Source organism: Lagopus muta, chromosome 19, assembly GCF_023343835.1.
Source record: "Lagopus muta isolate bLagMut1 chromosome 19, bLagMut1 primary, whole genome shotgun sequence".
Lineage (NCBI taxonomy): Eukaryota > Metazoa > Chordata > Aves > Galliformes > Phasianidae > Lagopus > Lagopus muta.
In genome coordinates, this window is record NC_064451.1 from 1,047,527 (window position 1) to 1,067,414 (window position 19,888).

Sequence of the window (19,888 nt, forward strand, 5' to 3'; positions counted from 1 at the left end):
AGTCTACGCCAAGAAGCGATTGGTCTAAACCGCGGAGGATGTCAGGATCGCTGACCAATAGCCGCACCCAGGTGGACGGAACGGTGTTCCGCGTAAGGGTCGCGCATGCGCGAGGCGCTCTGCCAGCGCGTTGAGGCGCTGCAGCTGCCGCCCATTGCCGGAGGCGTTCCGTTCCGCTTTGTCCCGCGACCTCGGTGCGGAAAGCCCGACAGCCGCGGTCCCTTCTGGGCGGCGTCTCACGGCTTTCGTGTAACGCTGTGCCCAGCTGGGGGACATACGTGGCTGTTTGGGCCTCGGCCCTGCAAAGCGGCTCCTGTTGCTCCGGAAGCTTCCGTGCCCGGTGCCCGGATCTCCTCCCCGCTCCCGCTGTGGCCCCGCTGATGTCTGTGGGCGGCGGTGGCACCCGGGCCTCCATCAGGTCCGCGGCAGCACCCGCGTCGCCCCTCAGCTCCCAGTTCACACCAGAGCTGCACGCGGGTTCCGAGGGCTCGGCTCGGGCATCGTCGATCTGCCCCGCCCGGCTGCGGCCGAGCGGGATTCCCCAGCCCTGAGCGAATTCCCCTCGGGTTGAGAACGAGACGCGGTGCCCTGCCCGCACCGCGGGGCAGCGAAGCCCCAGCGCCCCCAGCTCCGAGCCTTCGGGCCGGCCGCGGCTTCCCGCGGGGTGCAGGCGGGGCACCGCCACGGGGCTGGGCGCTGCGGAGGCGGCTGCTGCGTGAGCTCCGGCAGCGCCGAGTTCCCCTGCAGAAAGCACCTCGGCGTGACCTCACCGCCACGCGGCGGGCGCTCGTGTTTCCCCGTCGCCTCCTGGGACGCGGAAACCCGCTCGGCCTCCGGCTGCCGCCGCGCCGTGTCGGTGCGGGGCCGCGAGCCATGGCGCTGTGCGTGCAGGTAGGGCTGCGCTCGCTGCTGGGACTCGCCTGAGCGGTGCGGAGCCGCGGTGAGGGGGTGGGCGCGGGACGGCGGCTGAGCCGGGAAGCTCCTGGGTGCGGCGTAGGGGCTGTGGGGCGGTGCCGGCCGCTGCTGTCCCCAGGGAGCCCGGTCCTGGCGCGGTGCTGCCCGGGCCCAGGGGACAGTGCCGAGAACCTGGGCAGTGGGGTGCAGGTGGGTGGGGCCGGGATTGGGTGACAGCGGGGAGGGGGGACAGGTGACTGCAGGGGTGACACGCAGCGGGGCAGCGTGGGGGGGCGACTTGGGGTGGGAAAGAGGGGAAGTGGGGCAGGGTATCTCCACGGGAGGAGCGGCGGGGTGCGGCCGTACCGGGCGTGGCCGCGCTGCCCCGCCTCCAGCCGCCCGTCGCCACGGGCGCGGCCGTCGCCGGATCCGTTGCCGGGCGGTGGCGCAGTGCGGGGCGGGCCGCACTCCACGTGTCCGGCGGGCGGGGCCTGCGCGCGTTTCCGGTGCGGGGCGCGGACGGAGGGGCCGGTGAGTACGGCACCGCCGCCGGGCTGCCCTCGGGGGGCGGGGGCGCGGCGGGGGCTTGGGGCGGGCCGCGGGGCTCCGGCGGGGCGGAGCGGGCCGCGGGAGGCGGGCTCTGCCCCGCTCTGCCCCGCTCTGCCCCGCTCTGCCCCGTGGGAACGCGCTCCGCCCCCCCGCCCGGCCCGGCCCGGCCGCCTCGGAGATCGCCGCTGCCCTCGAGCGGCCGGGCCGCGGGGCCGGGTCGGCGCCTTCGGGTCGTTCCCCGGAGCTGCCGGCGGCGCGGGGCTCCCGGTCGCGGCGTTCCCCGCGCGGAGCTGCGGGCGCTGAGCCGGGCCGGCTTCGTCCCGTGCCTCGCGGCGCGGTTTGCCGGTGCTCCGCGATAGCGAGGCGTTGCCGTCCTCCAGGTATAACCAAACAGGGAACGTATTTTTATTTCCAGGCTCTGGGTGTACAGCCGGAATTTTTTGTTCCCATGGCAGCAGCAAATTCGACTCCGCCCGGCTCTCTGGACCTGAACCAGCCCGGGTTTGCGAAGGAGATCCTGGGAACGAAACTGGAGGTGAAGTACCTCTGCTCGGACTGCAGGAACATACTGAGGCGGCCCTTCCAGGCTCAGTGCGGGCATCGCTACTGCTCCTATTGCTTGAAGAAAATTATAAGGTAAATTTGTGCCTTCGGCCTTAAAGTGAAGGCTTAGGAGCGAGTGGAGGAGATGAAGGAGCCGGAGGACCATCAAGGGAAGGAGCTGTGTGTAACCTCTGAGGTTCAGCATCAGGGATGTGTGATGTCCGATGTGCCTTTATTTCTCTGTGGGCTCCCTCCGTTTGCTCCTGGACTGATGGGTGCCTTTTGTGCCCAAACGTGAGGCGCACGGTTCAGAGGATTCGTTTCTCTTCCCTCTCACTGTTGCCTTCGAGTGGAGCTGAGGAGAGCAGTGACTCACGAGGCAAATAAAAAGCCCCTAATAGCAGAAATGGGTGCCCAAACTACAGCTGAGCAGAGGCTCGGCGGATTGTCTAAAGGATAAGGAAATCACTGTACTAAGTTATTAGAAGCCAATTATACCATAAATTGGGTGTTTGATTATTGTTTTTGTGTCTGCTAGTTCTGGGCCTCAAAAGTGTGCAAGCTGCATTCAAGAAGGAATATATGAAGAAGGAGTTTCTATTTTGGAAACCAGCTCTGTAAGTAAAAATGGAAAAGAAAAAAATCCCTGTTGTTAATGCTGCTTGTAGCTTTCCTTTAAAACACAAGACTTTGGGGATTCTTGTGCTCTTTGGAAGCGTTCTGTTGAGCAGTGAGAGTTACAATTAGTGAGGTGAACTCCCCAACAGCTAAAATCCAGGTCATGGGAATATAGCAATGACCTACTTAAGTGCGATAATAAAGATCTGTTTGCCGTTAGCACGCCTCTGAGGATGTGGCAACTGGCACGGGGAGGAGTCCTTTCTTTATTTGTTTTACATTTTTGTTAGGAATGGTTAATGAAGAATGGAGAGGCCGGACCGTGTTTGTACCCCTCAGTGATCTCTGTGCTCTTCTACCTTTTCCACTGCAGGCTTTCCCAGACAACGCAGCTCGCCGGGAGGTGGAAAGTCTGCCTGCAGTCTGTATTAACGAGGGCTGCACGTGGAAGGGGACTATTAAGGAATATGAGGTAAATCTCGGAGGAGGGCTTTTGGGATCTGCACACTCTTTCTTTCCTCTGTGTGCCGACAGGAGAGGTTTGGGGGGGTTTGCTTTCTTCTGAAGCTGGCAGTGATGGTGGGAGCTTTCACCTCTGCTTCGCTGTAAGCAAAGCCCTCTGGGAGCTGCAGAGATTTCCTCACGGAGCCGGGTTTGTGCGTCCTGCTGAGGGCATGGGTTGAACTGGAAGAGTTTGCTTATCATCTCAGGCTCTGAATTCTTCACTTCCACAACGAGAACCACTTGCTCTACCTCTAATTGCTTTCTGCGCGAAGAGATGAGGAAACTGTCAAGGAACTGTGCCTTACAGCAAGATTGTTGTTGAGTTTGCTGTGCTGTGTGAACCTGCAGTCTGTTACTGAGCTGTGAGCTTGGAGCAGGCAGCCTGGCCATCCGCAGTCCTGTTTCCAGCCAGCTGCAGGGCCGAGTAGCTCCTGCAGAAAGAGGGCAGGGGGTTTGGGTGTCATTTGCTGGCTCAGCACACGCCGCCCCAAATAGCTCTGTGCCACCAGGATGTTTTCTGCTCATCTTTAGAAAGGTTTTCATCTGCCCTTCCTGCTCCAGGCCTTTGGACTTTAGCATGCATACGGCTACTATTATTCATGCAAAGTGTTCTGGGGACTGCAGTGAGCCACTTGCTTCCCTATGCCTTCCTACAGGTCAGCTCTGCTGTGCAGAAAGCATCGTTAAACTCTGTTGGCAGATGGGAGCCATGTTTGCCCACCTGTGAAGTTGTGCTGCTCCTGAAGGATCGTATTGTCATCCATAATGGAATGGATGAACCATTATGCAAAGGGCCCCAAATAAAAGTAATAAACCTTCTTTCCCCCAGCACTGTCCCTAGATAGAGGCTGTTGCCTGGTTGTTCACCAGGCTGAGATGCATATCAGGAAGGAGTTTCAGCTGTGGATTCTCTTGGCAATGCCACTGCAGGATGGCATGAAGAGGCAGCGTGGCTCTGAGCTCCTGCCCACAGCTGTGCTGCTGCTGTGCTTCCCTGCCCTCCTGCCTGGAGCTTCCAGCTTCTTTGCACTGGCACATTCTGAAAGATAAGTGGGTATAGGATGCTAAAAGCTTCTGCTTCAAACCTCTTCTTCTTAGATCTCTAAGTAGTACGTGGGGTGGATGCATGTGCCTGGACAAATCTGAAGTTAAAAGCTTGATGCCAATACAGCACAGATCGCCGAGGAGCCTCACTGCAGAGTGCAGTGTTTTGCTGAGATTCGTGACCCAAGCTGTTGTGCTGGTGTGTGTGCAGGCCTTGTCCCATGCTGTGGTTGTGCTGGTGACCTGCTCCTTACGGCACACAGGTCTCGTGCCTGCTGCAGTGCTCTGAATGCCAATTGCAGTGAGCAAGCTTATCTCCATCAGCCTGAACCAAATGAGGTTTGTCAGCAGCTTACCGTGCTCATGTCAGGGTGCTGTTGCTGAGGGCTCTTTTGAACTTTTTCTCCTGGATTAAAGAAGTCCTGATAAATGGCTCCTGCAGGGCTCAGCACAAGTTGTCCCGTGCCAAAGATCCACTCAGTGTGTCTGAGAAGCCTCTCAGGGCAGCAGGCTGCCCAGCAATGGATCTCCCTTCCCTTGGGTGCATGCTGTGGCGCTTTGGGTTCTTGTGCACAGCTTCCAGAGCTCCTGAAGTGATGAGGTGCTGGGAGGCAATGCGTGGGGCTGAGGGCCCACATGAGGGAAGGAGAGGCGGGCTGAGTGTTAAGCCAGTGCTCTGTGCGTGTGTTTGGCTGTCAGCAGTGCCCCTCGGGCTCATAGCTCAGTGTGATGGTGGTGGCACAGCTCAGCTCTGCAGTTTGCCCTCTGCTGTTGCGTTGCAGGCAGCAGTGTGTGCCGGCGTGCGTAACGTCCTGCGGCAGCAGTGCTCCTGTGATGGAAAGTCCCTTGCTGTGCTATTTCCGACAGGACATGGAAAGTCCCTCCAAGCTAATTCATTGTTTGCTCATTTAAGACTTGTGCAGTGTTGATACTGAGAGGCTGATTTGGCTGCTCTCCACTTATAAATCAAGAGATACCGTCACTTCTGGTTTGCTAAAGTTATCAGGGCACAAGCGAGAAAAAAATGTCCTGCAGCTGCACAGCTCTACAAAAAAACAAGGACAAAGTTAAGCTCAGTTTTGCTTTCTGTTCAAGCCCCTGATCACATCTCACAGGGACGTACAGAACCGAAAGAGTGAAATCTGCTCACACATGACTTGCAGTTCTGCTTAAAGTTGTGCAAAGCGTACAGAATGTGTAAGCACTCAGAACATGCCTGGGTTATAAACGCATTTTTCTGACTGTTGGATGCAGTTGTAAATATTTAGCGGCGTTCAGCTGAAGTGTTTTGTGGTGGGGCTGGCGGGGGTTTTCCTTTTAATCTGCACCCCCTTTTCAGATCTAGGTTTCCTGATAATTGGTCTGAATGTGCGTACAGGAAGGCGAGCTGTGGGCAGGGGCCTTTAGGTGCAGGCGGAAAATCTGAGCAGGGGCAGAGAAACTAAAACAATCCCCTGAGAGCAAAAGAAAAGACTAAGAAAGCATGTCCCGTGGTGTCCAGGAACTTGGGGGAGCAATGCAAATATGGGCTGGGTCTGCCCAACAGGTTCTGAAGGGGCGCTCTGTTTTAAGCTTAATCGTGATGGCAGTATTTAAGCTGATTTGCTTCAGCCGTGCTGATAACCTGTCCTAATCCAAGTCAAAGAGGGCACTTTGGTTCTGCATGATCCTTCTGCCCTGGGCTCTGCAGCAGCGTGGGAGGTGGTGAGGCATCCCCACTGCCCTCTGTAGAAAGAGCTGCTCCTCTCCAGGATGTGGTTGGGACCCTGAGCAGCGCTTCACTACCGGGTGGCATCAGCTGTGTCCCTGAGAGTGCCCTGGTAGCTCTTGGTGGTGGCTTTCAGCCTCACACTGTGGTTTGGAGCAGAGCTGCTGGTCTTGGAAATACTCACCTGGTTCCTATTGCCTCTGAAATGTGCTGTTGGATATTTTATAGCAGCACCACCAGCATAGATGCAGCTTTCTTAGAGTTGTGGCAAGAGCACTTGATGACTCTGTACCCGAGCAACCAGAGTTCCTTATAGAATCAGAGATTGGAAGATTTTGGCTCCAGGTTGCAACATGGGGTTCAGTGTTGTTTGCAGGTGGCTGATGAGGATCAGATTGATTCTTCCCAGGAGGACCCATGTGCTGCAGTACCCCATGGCAGCACGTAGGGGTGTCCAGAAGGGCCTCCTGTTGCAGCAGAAGGGACAAGATGTGCCTTCGCTCGCAGGAGCTGAAGCCCACAAACAGTGCCTGCCTGTGGGGAGCAGCAGTGGCTGGCAGCTCCATCCAGGCTGTGCGGTGGGAGGTGAGCATGGGGAGCACCAGGCACGTGGGAGGGGCTGGAAAGCCCCGCCAGCCACCATGTGCTCACAGCACACTGCTGGGAGCTGCTCAGCCTCATTGCGGTGGCCCACCTTGTTTGAGGCTTAGCTCGAGCCTTTGAAGACCAAGAGCTGCACCTGGCTGACTTGAAGCTGGGAGGGAGTGATGTGTCCCATTAAAGCCTGTGTGAAAACCCTTGGAAGCCTCTGTGCACGGCTGTTGGCATTTTGGGGCAGCACTTCACTGCCAGCTAAGAATTCCTTGGATTCCAGAGATCAGGCGACTACCAGAGCCCCAATCACACACACCCTTCTTTAAAAGATAAAGAGATTCTGTCAGCTCTTTGCACAAAGCAAAGCAAGAGGGCTTGAGATCAAGCCGCTCACCACTGGTTTGCTTTTTCCATTTTGTGAAATCTGCCCTTCTCCACATGCCTGTGCAGTTCTTGGCCTCGTGCTGCAGCCACCCTTCTGCTGGGCACAGCCTCAGCTGAGGGCACAGCGCAGCCTGCCCTGCCCTGCCTCTGCATCCATTGCCTTTGCTGCATGCTTGGTGTCACTGAGGTTTCAGCCAGGTGCTCATTTTGGTGCAGGAGATCCAGCTGTGTGCTGCTGGGGAGATGCTGCTTGGAGCGATGGTGTGCGACTTGTTGGCGTGGCTGGGCTGTGCTGGGTGAGGAGATGTTGTCTTGGGCAGCACATATATAGGTTGCTCTGAAAGTAATGCCTCCTCTGTGTTTCCATGGAAGCTGCAACAAAGACAGTGAGCACAGTAAAGCTGTTTGGTGGATCGAATTCTCAGCTACAAAATGCTGTTTTCCAGCCATGTAGTCACTACATCAGCTCTCTGCATTTTCGTCAGTGATGAACAAACCCACACCAGCAGAGGTGACCACTGCTGCTGTCACCACTGCTGAAATGCACCACCACCCCTCGCTGTGCTCACATCCCCTCTTTGGTCTCCATCAGTGTTCACAAGCATCAATGAATGGCACTCACTGGCATTTTTTCTGCACGGAGGAATTCAATTCCACATGTTTGCTCCATACACACTCCCATGTCATGCACCATTCTGTCACACAGCAACAACACAATGGGATGTTGATGGGAAGGTTTGGCCTCTGCTGCCATCCCACCAATGTCTGTTTCTGGTGTTGTAAGCCAACACCATAAAACAGAAGGCAGTACTTTCAGAGCAGCCCCTGCAAAGTACATAATATAGGTAATGTGAGTAACAAAGCGTTTTAATTTTTAATATATTTGTCATTAAAACATAAAAAAGAGAGCAACAAAGCCATGCCATGGGCTGGATGCGCCCTGTCAGAGGAGGGGAGAGCTCTGCAGAGCAGCGGAGCCCTGAGGGCTGCTTGGGGTGTTGGGTGGTGTGCATGGAACAGGGCAGGCTTTCCTGCTGCTGGCGCCTGGCAGGGTTTGGCTGTCAGGATCACGCAGCAGTGGTGAGTTGAGATGTGTGCTATGAAACGTGCAGTGCTGGGCAGGACAGCGTGATAGGGCTGTGTGCCCAGTGGCAGCTTGTTCTGGGGCCCTGACCTTGGTTGATGCGGGCAGCACCTCTTGGGGCTTTGCCAAGTGGCTGCTTGGTAACTGGGAGCTGGCCGTGTTGTTATCTCTGTTTGCAGTTCCTTTGAACCTCCTTCTTATCGAGCAGCAGTTTACCACGACTCATTAGAGCCCGCTATGGTAACGCTGAATCTCCTTGGCAGGCAGGTTTGGTTGTCTGTGCAGATGGAGCAGCTCCCACCCAGCAGGAGCTTGGGCTGCTCCAACTGAGAGCTGAGTCCTCCTGGCAAAACCCATCCTCTGGGCTGGTGGGGATTGCAAAAGAAGAAACTGGGGAAAGCATCCTTGGATGCCCCACGGCGTTGTGTTACTCAAGCAGTAGGAAAGGCAGAGTCCATCCCAGGAAATGGTAGACGTGCTGCTGCTGCTTTCAGTGTTTCTCGTGGTGCTGGCCCTGCCCAGACCCCACTGCTGCCCCTTGAGCTGCTTCGTTGTCAGAAACACCGCCTCGAATTCTTTCTACCTCTGGATACCAAATCAAACATCTGTCTCATCAGTCCTAAAAGCTGATTAATAAGACCATAGAAAGCAGAAGTTCTGCAGCAGACGTCCTCATTTTGCAAGCAGAATTGGGGGAGGCCCTGTGGAAGCCATAACATCACTTCTGCCAACTTTGGTGCTGCACTCCAGCAAGCACCGTGTGGGCAGCCATGGTTTCCATGCCCTGGGTGCACCCAGCTGCAGCTCTGAGCTGTGAGTGGTGGCTGATCTGCACACCAGCTGTAGGTTCAGCAGTTTTTGAGGCTGAATTAGTTCTGCTGCGCTGTCTGGGCTGGCAGTGCCACAGCTCTGGCCATCCTCTGTATGCCAGTCCCCTTCCAGCTGTTTCTCCTCTGCTTTCCTGCAAGTTTTCCTTCCTCTTAGCTGCTCCCTCCTTGCTGCCACCCCCTGTGGCTTTGTGCACGTCTTGCTGTTTCCATGCTCGGAGCACTTTCCTGGAGCAGCCTGCACTCCTGGGATGCTGTGTGGAGCACTGCAGGGTGCAGCCCGGCCTGTGCTGTGTGCAGATAACCAGGGGCTCGCAGCAAAGTGCTGCTGGCTGTTCTCAGCTGCCTGCCTCGTGCCCAGCATTGTGTCGTGCAGATGGATTTCCCAATACAACTGAGAAACCTTCTTGGAATAGAGGTGCATTTGTGTCATGTTTGGAGCAGGGCAGCTGGGGGCGAGGACACATCCAGTTCCACCACCACGATGTGGGGTTGGTGACTTTCAGCAGTAGTTCAAGTCGAGTTCAGCAGAGCTTTTGATACCTGGAGCAGCAGTCGGCTTAAACTGCAGTTTTCCTTTTTGTCTCATTTACGCAGGCCCAGCAAAGCAGCTCCTCCTGGCATTCCTTAGCAGATGATCGTTCCAGCTCTGGGGTCAGCTGCTGTTGCTAAGCCCAGCTTCTCTGCCCTGTGTGTGTCTGCTTTTCTGTCCGGCTGTACTGAACTGTGCTGCTCTCCCTGTCACAGAGCTGCCATGAGGGGAACTGCCCGTTCCTGCTGATTGAGTGCCAGGCATGCAGGGCTGTGATCCCTCTGAATGAGAAGGAGCGCCACTCTGAGCGGGAGTGCCCCGAGAGAACCCTCAACTGCAAATACTGCAAATCACTTTTCTACTTCCCAGATATTAAGGTACGAGAGCCATATCCTGCGCATCCTGCGGGACTGGAGGTGAGGGGAGGAGTGCTGTGCTGCAGTGGTTGTCCGTGAGCGTGGGGCTGTCCTGGCCCTGGGAGCCTGCTGGAGGCCGCTTTCCCAGCCGCTCAGCTCCTGCAGAATTGCCCGTCCTTGCAGGGTGCAGCCGATGCGCTTTGTTTTTAGGGAGGGAGGTCGATCTGTGAGATCAGCCGAGGGCTTTGGTGCTGTTGAGCAGGAAGGAGGAGGTGTTGGTGTGGAGGCTGAGTTCTGCCCACTTTGTTTTTCTCCTGCTGCAGGCAGCTGAGCCACTGCAGTTGGTGCTGAGGTAGCAGAGGACGGTCTGACTTGGGCTGTGCTCTTCCAGCTCGGCTCTAATTCCTCTATTGCTGTCTCCTCCCTCCTCCCCCATCTAACTCTGAACTAGTTCACAGCAGGAGAGTGACTTGCTCTTACCTGGCACAGTGGCATCAGTGGTTTTCCAGTGCTGCTTGCAGCTGGTGCCAGGCATCAGAGCTGCCTGCGTGCAGCTGTGGGTTTGGGAGAGCTGTGGCAGGGGGATTGCCTCATCCCTGGGTGCTGCAGCTCAGGCTCGTGTGCCTCCCCCAGCTGCTGGGCAGGGTGAGTTTCGGCAGACGGCATTCCTGCGTGATGCAGCACCCACACAGAGTGGGCAGGGGCAGAAGTAGGGGTTCTGGAGGAGCCCTGCACTGTTGATACTCAAATGTCCTATGAAGCAGGAGGTTTGGGTCTGTGCCGGTCGGAGCTCACGTTGCTGAGCGGCACTTTGGAGCCGTGCAGAGCTGTTTGCAGCACTTTGGCTGTGAGCTCAGCAACCATCGCAGGGCTGTGTGTTGTGGGGAGCTGCCAGCACAGAGAGGAGCACTGCCAGGTGGGAGGCTGCAAACGACCGGGCGGTGATTTCACACATCACTGTTGGTGCAGAAGTGCAAAATCCCCTTTCAAGTGGCTGTATCTGCAGTGGCTCCTGCTTCAGTCGGAGTGCAGCATCTGTTGCTGTGCCAGCACTCTGTGGGTCGTGAGGAAGTTGTTGTCTGATGCTGTAGAACCAGAGAGCAGGAGCAGCTGGAGGAAAGGGCTCAGCCCCTCTGCAGGCTGCCTCTGCCTTCCTCTGCCCACCAAGGGAACCAGGGGGTGACTGTTCAGGGACAGCTCTGTGAGCCTTTGGCTCTGCCTGCTCGTCTCAAGTATGAAAAGGAGAGAGTTCCCAGCATGCCAAGCCTGAGCCATTGTGGGTTTCACTTTCCAGTTTGTGATGTGGTAAGAGAACAGCTTGCACGTGTCCCCCCTCCTGGAGGCGGTGACTTGTTTTAATACAGGTAAACATGAGCAGGTTTTCAAGGCATCTGGTTTCAGACAGCTGCTTTGTAAATATGTCATCATTTTTTTCTGTTGCTGCCAGAAGGCTGTTGTTAAACACGCTGCTCTTCTAGCCTCAGTTCCGATCTGCCCGTTAATGGAATTTGCATTGGTGGAAGCTCACGTAAGCTCAGACAGAAAAGCGAGAGGTGATTTCTGGATCCCTCATTACAGAAGCCAAATATGGGTTGTTCCAGTGGGCTGTGCACAAGGCGATGGGTTGGAGCTGTGTGGAAGCGGCACGGGGCACAGCGGTGCTCCAGCAGTGCCCATGGAGCAGTGTGTGCTGTGGGCAGAGCGTGGCACTGCTGTGATCCTTGTCATGACATGGGATACATGGGGTGGTTTAAAATGATTTCCCTTTCTAGCTGAAAAATGCATTTCTGTTGAGCTGATCCCAAAAACTTACAGCTGTGACCTTGCTGAGATGCTGCCCCAGTGCGCCTTTCTGTGCAGAGCCATGCATGGAGCTTCCTCTTGGTTATTCATCAAAGCTGTTATCTCTTTTTTTTTCCTTTAAAATGTTATAGCAGCTCTTTAAATGGAGGCTGAGGCTCGCTCAGCTGCGTACGCACCCTAAGTGCTGGCAGCCTGGAGATCACAGAGCTGAGCCAGCGCAGAGAGTTCTGAGCACACCAAAGCCTCCTGTCTGTTCTTTTACAGGCTCACGATGAGGTCTGCCCAAAATTTCCACTGACTTGTGATGGCTGCGGGAAGAAGAAGATCCCCAGAGAGAAGGTATGCGGCTGCTGGGGGGCAGCAGAGCTGGGGGGAGCTGAGACCATCCAGGAGCAGAGTGGGGGAGCAGGGAGGTGGCAGCCCGCTGTGCACATGTGGCTTTTCCATGAGGCTGAACACAGTGGTGGGAAATCAGAGACAAGGATGTTTCCTTGTCAAAAGGATGGGGAAACATCCAGCGTAAGGAGGGACTTTGTGCTGTGAGCTCTGGGCGTGCTGGAGCCCAGCAATGGGCTCATAGGCTCACACTGCTGGGATTCCGGTGGCTGCTCCGTCCATCGGCTGCTGCTCGGATCTCTCCCCTGCAGTGTGGGACTGAGCAACCTGGGGCTGCGCCTGGAAGCTTTTCAGAAAGTGGTTTAAAAACTGTTTTGACATCTGTTGCAGCAGATGTGGGTGTTCAGTGGGCTGCTCACAACAGACCACTGATAGCTGACAGTGGGAGGCACGGCAGAAACAAGATAGCAGCGTGCCAGTGCTGCTTGGCACCGGTCACACGCTGCCTGGGAATCCAGACGAGCCATCTCAGAGGCGGTGGGTTATTGGCACTGCTTGCAGAGCTTCAGCCTTGGCCTCCGTGCTTCAGGGCAGCCGCCAGCTGTGAGCAGGCTGAGGTGCAGCGCGGCTGCCAGCAATCAGCATTGGTTTGAGGCTGTTCTTCCATTTGTCTTTGGGTTCCCAGACCTGCAGTGAGCTGGAGAGGGAGTGACCTGTGTGACATAAGACCTGTTTAACTTTATCTTCTTTCTCTTCTAGTTTCAGGACCACGTGAAGAATTGTGGCAAATGTAAAGTGCCTTGCAGATTCGAGGTTGTCGGCTGTGCTGAGATGGTAAGGGTGCTCTTGTCTGTCTTGTTTTCAGTTCCAGTGTTAGCTATGAGCTGCAGACAGCTGTAGCCCGACCTGTTGCAGGTGCTGTTGCTCAGCTATTACTGCAGAGTGGTGTTTTAGGCCCTTTGTAAATGCCACTTGACATTATCTACTGCCCAGATTTGGGGTACCAGAAAATGAGCAATGCAGAAGGACATTTTGAGACCTGCACCAAATGCTTTGAGGCTCCAAGTGGTTACAGTGCTGGCAGCATGGACCTGGGCATCCCACAGCTTGTTGCACTGCTGGAGCTTGGGCAGGGCAGTATTTGTATGTGATGTGGTTTTCTTGGCTCCTACTGGTGATGTCAGCGTAAATCCCTTCTCAGGAGGATTATGTGAGGCTTTGTCCTTTGGTGCTGTTAAGTCAGTCTGACAGAGCCCTTCTGCAAAGGGCTGGAGGAGGGCAGGATAGGACAGTTTGTGCAGCTGAGGGAACATTAAGCATCCGTTACTGCTTATGATCACAGCTTTTCTGTAATAAAACAAAAACACCAACAAAATCCACGTTTTTTAAACCATTTTTCTTTGATTTTTTTTCCTTTTATAATTTGAAGCTAACATTGTGGCCTCGAGAAGAGGACATTTTTCTGTGGATGGTGACAGCTTGAGCTTGCTGAATGGGATATATTTCTCTTCATGTAGGTGGAAAATGAAAAGCTACCAGAACACGAAAGCAAGTGTCTGGCAGAGCATCTGTACATGCTGCTGAGTTTTGTGCTCAGCCTCAAGAGTGGATCCGCAGGCCTGAAGCACCTTCCTGCCCTTCCCTCATCACAGAGCGGCTCCCCACTGCTGGCAGCAAACTCCCTGTGCCCAGAGTCGGAGCTCTTCAAGTCCCTGGAGCTCTTGGGAAGGTGCGACGCCCTGGAGAAGAAAACAGTGACCTTTGAGAACATTGTCTGCGTGCTCAATAGAGAGGTGGAAAGGGTGTCTCTGACAGCAGAAGCGTACAGCCGGCAGCACCGATTAGACCAGGAGCAGATCGAGACGCTGAGTAACAAGGTGTGCAGTGCCTGGGCTCCCTGCGCTGAGCAGAGCCTTCTGCCAGCTCCCTTCCGTGTTGTTAGCAGAGCTCCACCTGCATCCCGTCTCTCCCTAAATCTGAAGATAGCACTAAGATACCATGTGTGACTGTGCCCAACCTGGAGAGCTTCCCGGAAAAGATGGGAATTGAATTGACCTGAAGCAAATGCTGTAGGGTCTCTTAGTAATTAAGTGAGGTGAAGTCCTCCAGCTGGACAGGGAGGAGCTGGCGTTGCACTCCATCTCTTTGCATTCCCAGCCACTCGTGGCAGAAGTGTGATGGCGGGGGCTCAGCCTGAGAGCAGAAGCTCTCCCAGCTCTGTGCTCCAGCACAGTGCCCTTACACTGGGGCCCTGGGAATTGTGGGCTTGTCATTTCTGTGCTCTCTCAGTGTAGGATCTGCCAATGCAGACGTAACCCTGCTGCCTCACAGTGACAGACTTGGTTGGCTGTGTACAGGTCCTCCTGTTTCTCAATCTGCTTTTGTCGCAAAGGTGACTTTCGTTGTTTTCCCCCAACCTCACCCCTTGTTCTGCAGCACCACAAAAGTGCTCACGGGGGGAGGTTTTCCGTTCTCAGCAGGCGGGTTTTGGCTCAGACACTGAGTTGTGTTTGTGTGTGTTCTCCAGAACGAGGGGGTTCCACAGGAGGTGGTGGTGGATTGCCTTACACTCCTGCACTTTTAGCCCTGGCCCTTTGCTCGCTGCGGTGTGTCTGACCAGGCTGCGCCGTCTGTCGCACTGAGCAGGTCCGGCAGCTGGAAAGGAGCATTGGGCTGAAAGACCTGGCCATGGCCGAGATGGAGGAAAAGATCCGCAACATGGAGGCTTCCACCTACGACGGCGTTTTCATCTGGAAGATAACAGAGTTTGCCAGGAAGCGCCAGGAGGCGATCACAGGCCGCTCTCCTGCGATCTTCTCTCCAGGTTACTGCCCCAAAATAGAAAAAGCCTTTTTGTGCCTCATCTGGCTGTGGGGTTTGTCATGGTGGCCTTGGTGTGGAATGCGTGGCCGCCCTGCTGCACTTCTGGTCTTCTCTCTTTCCCAGGGAAATGTGAGCCATCTTCTGGTTTGTTTTGTGTTCATAAGGAGGATTGGGCTGAATGGAAGCGCTCTGCTGGAGGAGGTGCTTCCTGCATCATAGAGGACGTTTTAATTTCTCAGTGGAAGATGCAGCTGTCTTGGCTTGGGAATTGTTCTTCACAGCACTTTTTGAAACTGGCCAGAGCTGCGTGTGAGCCGGGGGCACAGATGCTGCACTGCTTCCTGGTGTAATGAAAAACCAGATCGTTGCTGGGCCAGGAAATAAAGGCAGTGGCACTTTTAAAACTACTGTTAACTGTCTCCTGGGTGAAGGCTGTCTGGAGTCCTTTTGGTAATGAAAACCTGAAAGCAAAAAGGATTCCCCCTTCTTGAAGAGAGCTAAACTGCCACTGAAACTGCATGCAATTAGCATTTCCTTCAAAAAGTCAGTGACAGCTGTGGAAAACCCCTGGTCTCTGTCCTGTTCTAGAAAGGCGGCACTTCCTTCCTTCTCAGAGCAACTAAATCGGGTTCAGATCTGTTTGGCTCAGAGATCAGACCTTAACCCCTGCGCCCCATTTCCTGCCCAGCACTCAGGAGTTTATTGACCTCAGCAGCTCCTCAGGCTGCAGTTTTGGGTTAGAGCCCAGAGCGACGTGGCGGCTCCTGGGCCCTGCTGCTCCCTTGCCATAAAGGAGCTCCCACCGCAGTGCCCTCACTGGGGGACCCAGCTTGTGTCTGAAGCCAAGACCAAGTCAGCTCCTGGAGGGGCATGAGCAGGCAGCTGCAGGGAGGGGAGGATTGCCTCTGCCTGGCACAGCGGGATGTCTGTGCAAGGGGCAGGGCTGTCTTTTCCTTTTGCAAGAGTGGGGTTGCACACTTTTCTTCCTGCAGTAGTTGATTGTGCTGCTTAGATGAGAAGTTTCGATTCCATGTGCTGAGGAACTGGGCTGAGAAGCAAACGCTGTTTGGTTTAGAAAAAAGTTGTTAGCAGGTGGTTTTCCCTCTTGCAAAGCAAAATGGGCAGATGGGTGTTGTTCAGATTGGGAAGGAGACAGCTGGGAGCAGAGAGGGCTAGGCTGGGAAAGGAAAATGAGTACAATTGTTGGGTTTGTATTAAAATGCAGGAGCAGAGAGCAGATAAAATCCATTGTAGAGCAAATAGAAGGAAGTTACCGCCCCGTGGCTTTGTCAGGAGGCGGCTGCTGGGCTGCTCTGCTCAGGCCATGTGGGGCTGCACCCCTCCCTGCAGCTCTGGGGAATGAGGGGCATTCAGTGTTGCGGTCCCTCCTCCCCCCACTGCCCTGTAAAACCGCAGCCTGGATTCTTCTGGGGTCCCAACTGTAGAGTCTTTGGAGGATGCTTGGTGCCAGGCTTCGCACTTTCTGACGCACGCTGTGTTTTTTGCAGCTTTCTACACAAGCAAGTATGGCTACAAGATGTGTCTGCGCGTTTACCTGAATGGGGACGGCACCGGGCGTGGGACCCACCTGTCCCTGTTCTTCGTGGTGATGAAAGGACCCAACGACGCGCTGCTGCGCTGGCCCTTCAACCAGAAGGTGGGTTTGGGTCGGAGCCCCTGCATGGCCTGCGGCCACAGCTGCTCTGGGGCTGAAAGCATCCCATCACGTGGGCAGGAGTTGGGGAACAGCGAGGGCTGCGGGACGGCGTGCTGGAGAGAGCGGAGATGCCACAAGGCCGACCCGCCTCTGTGCTGTGCTGCCTGCAGTTGGTGCTTGCACAGCATCACCCGTTCAGATTGCAGCTCCTGGGCTTTGTGAAACGCCTCAGGCTGAGCGTTCTGCCCCTGTTCTTGGTGGGATGGGAGCCTTCGGGGACCTAAGCAGATAGCCGTGTGGGAGGCAGGAGCTCCGTGCCTGCTGTAGGATTGCTCAGTCTGTGGCTGTTCTGCCACCCAGGGGTTTCCAGTGACTGGGCTGACGTTCTGTGCTGCCCTGGCTGTGGGTGTCTCTCTGATCCGTGGACGTGCAGTGTTACCTTTCTGTGTGTGTGTTTCACAGCCAAGTGACTGAGCCGCTGAGATGGGCTCCTCTGTCCTTTTCCTTCAGCTGCTCTCGTGTGTTCTCACACCTCCCACAGGTGACCCTGATGCTCTTGGATCAGAACAACCGGGAGCACATCATCGATGCGTTCCGACCCGACGTGACCTCCTCCTCCTTCCAGCGCCCGGTCACAGAGATGAACATTGCCAGTGGCTGCCCGCTGTTCTGCCCCGTCTCCGTGATGGAAGCCAAGAACTCCTACGTCCGCGATGATGCCATCTTCATTAAAGCCATCGTTGACCTCTCAGGCCTTTAACCTTCTCAGCACGGAGCAGGGAATGCAGAGCCAGCCCTGGGCACTGCCCTGCAGGCAGGTCTCAGAACAAGGAGGGGCGGAAACGTGGACCTGGCCCTTCCCCAAAAGGGACCTTCTTACTGCTGAATGGAAACAAGGTGTCTGAGGGGGGCCCTCTTCCCTGGCATCAGAGAGACCTTTCTGGAGAAGACGGGTGGACGCTGGCAGGCTGTGTGGTGCAGGGATTCCTGCAGGGACTCGGTTGTCTGAACCACCGTGCTCCAGTTTCCCAGGGGCAGTGAGCACAGCTCACCCAGCTGCTTCAGCGCGTGGCCTCAGAGCTCTGGAGAGAGGCAGGGCTTTGGTCCCAGCACTGCAGGCAGCTGTGTGTCCTGGAGCAGGGCTGTCCCGAGGAGCACCGCTGGGCCACGCGCTGCCTCACAGCTGGGAGGCTGCTGTGCTCAGCTGTTGCGGGGCTGCGCTGTGTGCTGCAGGACTGCTGCCTCTACTGTCTGCAGAGAGGAGGCACAGGGGAGCCCTGCGTCCCTGTGACTGTGTTTTTGGTCAGGTGTGCTCAGGGCAGGTTGGGCTGGCAGTGCTGGCTGCCTGGGACATACAGGGCCACAGCAGGGCTGCCTGTGGTGGAAGATGGAAATGCCTGTCCCCTGAAACCTGGGCTCATGTGCTGTAGGGGAGCTGCATAGCAGCAGACTCTGGCAGTGGCAGGGGCAGTGCTGGCAGCAAGCCTGAGGTGTGCACCCTCATGCTCCTGTGCTTTAACCCTGGTCGTGGGATGGCTGCAGCACTGCGGGCACCCCAACATGCCCCAGCCCCACCGTGCCCTGCTCTTCGGCATCACCTGGTCGTCCCTCCCTCCCCAGGCCCAGCCCTCATTCTCCTGGAGAGCCTTTGGTACTGGGGCTGGAGTAGGCCCTGAGGGAAGCTTGCTGTCACCCTTGCTGTTTCTGGATTGCTTGCACTGCGCCCTTCTGGGCAAGTGCCCTGCACTTGTACCCCAGAGAAGGTCTCTGTTTCGTGGAGAAGAGCCTGCTGTCACATCCCTCCATCACGGCCCGTGTGTCCCTCTGGAGTTGTTCTGTGGTGGCCACGTGTAACACCAGACTGGCCGCTGGCCGTGCTGGCCCCTCTCAGCTTTCTTCCTTTCCTCCTCGTGCTTTTTCCTCCCCCTTCTCGCTGCCCCAGGAGCTGTGGGAGTGGTGAGGTGGGAGAGCTGAGCCCTTATCCCTGCCTAGGTCCTCTCCAGCCCCGGCACTGCTCCTTTGCCCTGGAGGACAGGCAGAGAGGCGGCTGCCGCCGCTTGGAGAGCAGTGACCCCCCCTCACCCTCCCGGTGCTCGGGCTGCGATTGCTGCCTCTGTGAGGGGAGTGCATCTCCCTCGGTTCGGGGCAGCGGTCGCTGCCACCAGCCCTGTGAGTGCTGTGCTGTTGTGCTCTCCGTGGAGGAGGCCCTGGGCTCCGCAGCCCCCTGCCTGGAACAGAGAGGGAGCAGCTGGGAGTTGGAAGTGAAAAATGACCCCAGGCTGCTCTGCAGCTCTGCAGGCATGTATTAAAGCCCAGCAAGGGGCCGGGGCTGTGCCCGCAGCATCCCTTCTCCTTTGGAGCAGCGCTGGGTACTGCGTGGGCCCTGTGCCCAGTTCCTCGCTGCAGTCCTGCTTTGTGCAAAGGCAAAGGCTGCAGCTCGCTTGGGGGCCGTGCGTTTTTTCCAGGCTGGGCAGTGCAGGGGGTGGCTGTGGAGTGGGACTGGGATGCTCCTTGCTGTTTGCACCCTGCCTGCAGCCTTGCCGCTCTGCGCAGACCCTCTCTCTCCCCGCCTGTCTCCAGGCTCTGCCGGGCCCAGCAGAACCACTTCACCTCAGTGCCTTAGGAGGGAATGTAGCCTGGCAAAGGCTGTGCTCTGCAGACCATTCTGTGGAAATAGTTGCCAAGGAGCCAACATCTGCCCTGAGTGGGTGGTCAGCTCTGCTAGTTTAGATTGGGAATGGTGTAGTGGGGGGGGATGAGTGGGAATTACATGTATTGCAGCACAGCAACGTGGTGTGCTGGGCACCCTCTGCCAGGGGGCTGCAGTCTGGCTCTGTGGTGCTGGCACTGCTCAGCTGGGTGGTCAGGGAGGCTGTCGGGAGCTGTGGGTGGCAGCGGGGTGATGGGGAGGATGCGGCATGGCAGCCCAGTGCTGTTCCCTGCTGCTGCTTCCCTGCACCGCGCTGGTGCTGACATCGCTGCCTGCTCCTTTTCCGTGTCTTTTAGCATCTCCTGTGGTTGAGGGTTAATGCAGCGTGCGTTCCTTGCAGCTGCACACTGCAGGCTGGGGGTGAGGGGCTCCCCTGGATGCAGCGCTGAACCGCGCTGTAAGATGGATGTTTGGCACAAAGCACAGCTGGAGTGTTGATTCTTTTTTTCCCTTTGTTTCTTGTTTTCCCCCTATTTGACCACAGCTATGAGGGAACACCCGCCTCAGCCTGTCACTGTGAAGTAGTTTTTCCTCGAGGATGGTGTGTGGTGAAAACCTCCAATAAAAGCAGTGTGAGGAGCTGCAGTGCTGTGTAACTCGTGGGAGGCTCCATCGCTGCGTGGGGCTGAAGAGGCAGTGCTGGGCCAGGGGAGCAGCAGGGCTGTGCTGTGGGCTCCTGCTGCCATAGCGCAGTCCTCACGCTCTGCCCCACACCCAGAGCCCCCTGGGCTGAGCTGACCCCCAGCTCAGCTGCTTTCCTGCAGACAGGGTAAGGAAGGACACAAAGAAGGCAGCACTGCCCCAATCCTGTCCTGCAGCTCCTTCTGCAAGGACTGCAGCACACAGAGCAGTGCTGTACGTCTGGCTTCAGTTTTGCTTCTGTAGAAAAAAATAGTACAAAGAAAAACAAACTTACATCGCC

The 19,888-nt window shown here is 56.4% G+C and overlaps 1 protein-coding gene across 3 annotated transcripts; it reads left to right on the forward strand.

The window, feature by feature from the left end:
* Nucleotides 1–469: 469 nt before the first annotated feature.
* On the forward strand, nucleotides 470–19,888 carry TRAF2 (TNF receptor associated factor 2). Of its 3 annotated transcripts, none has more exons than XM_048966138.1 (11): nucleotides 470–891; nucleotides 1,859–2,079; nucleotides 2,525–2,603; nucleotides 2,978–3,076; nucleotides 9,497–9,658; nucleotides 11,705–11,779; nucleotides 12,536–12,610; nucleotides 13,294–13,653; nucleotides 14,423–14,600; nucleotides 16,108–16,256; nucleotides 16,798–19,888. In XM_048966138.1, the coding sequence occupies exons 1-11, from the start codon at nucleotides 874–876 to the stop codon at nucleotides 17,014–17,016; spliced, it is 1,635 nt and encodes a 544-aa protein (XP_048822095.1). In that variant the 5' UTR covers nucleotides 470–873; the 3' UTR covers nucleotides 17,017–19,888. The 3 variants fall into 3 exon arrangements, with proteins under 3 accessions (XP_048822095.1, XP_048822096.1, XP_048822097.1); XM_048966140.1 differs by lacking the exon at nucleotides 470–891 and adding an exon at nucleotides 1,345–1,425; XM_048966139.1 differs by lacking the exon at nucleotides 9,497–9,658 and having other exon boundaries at nucleotides 476–891.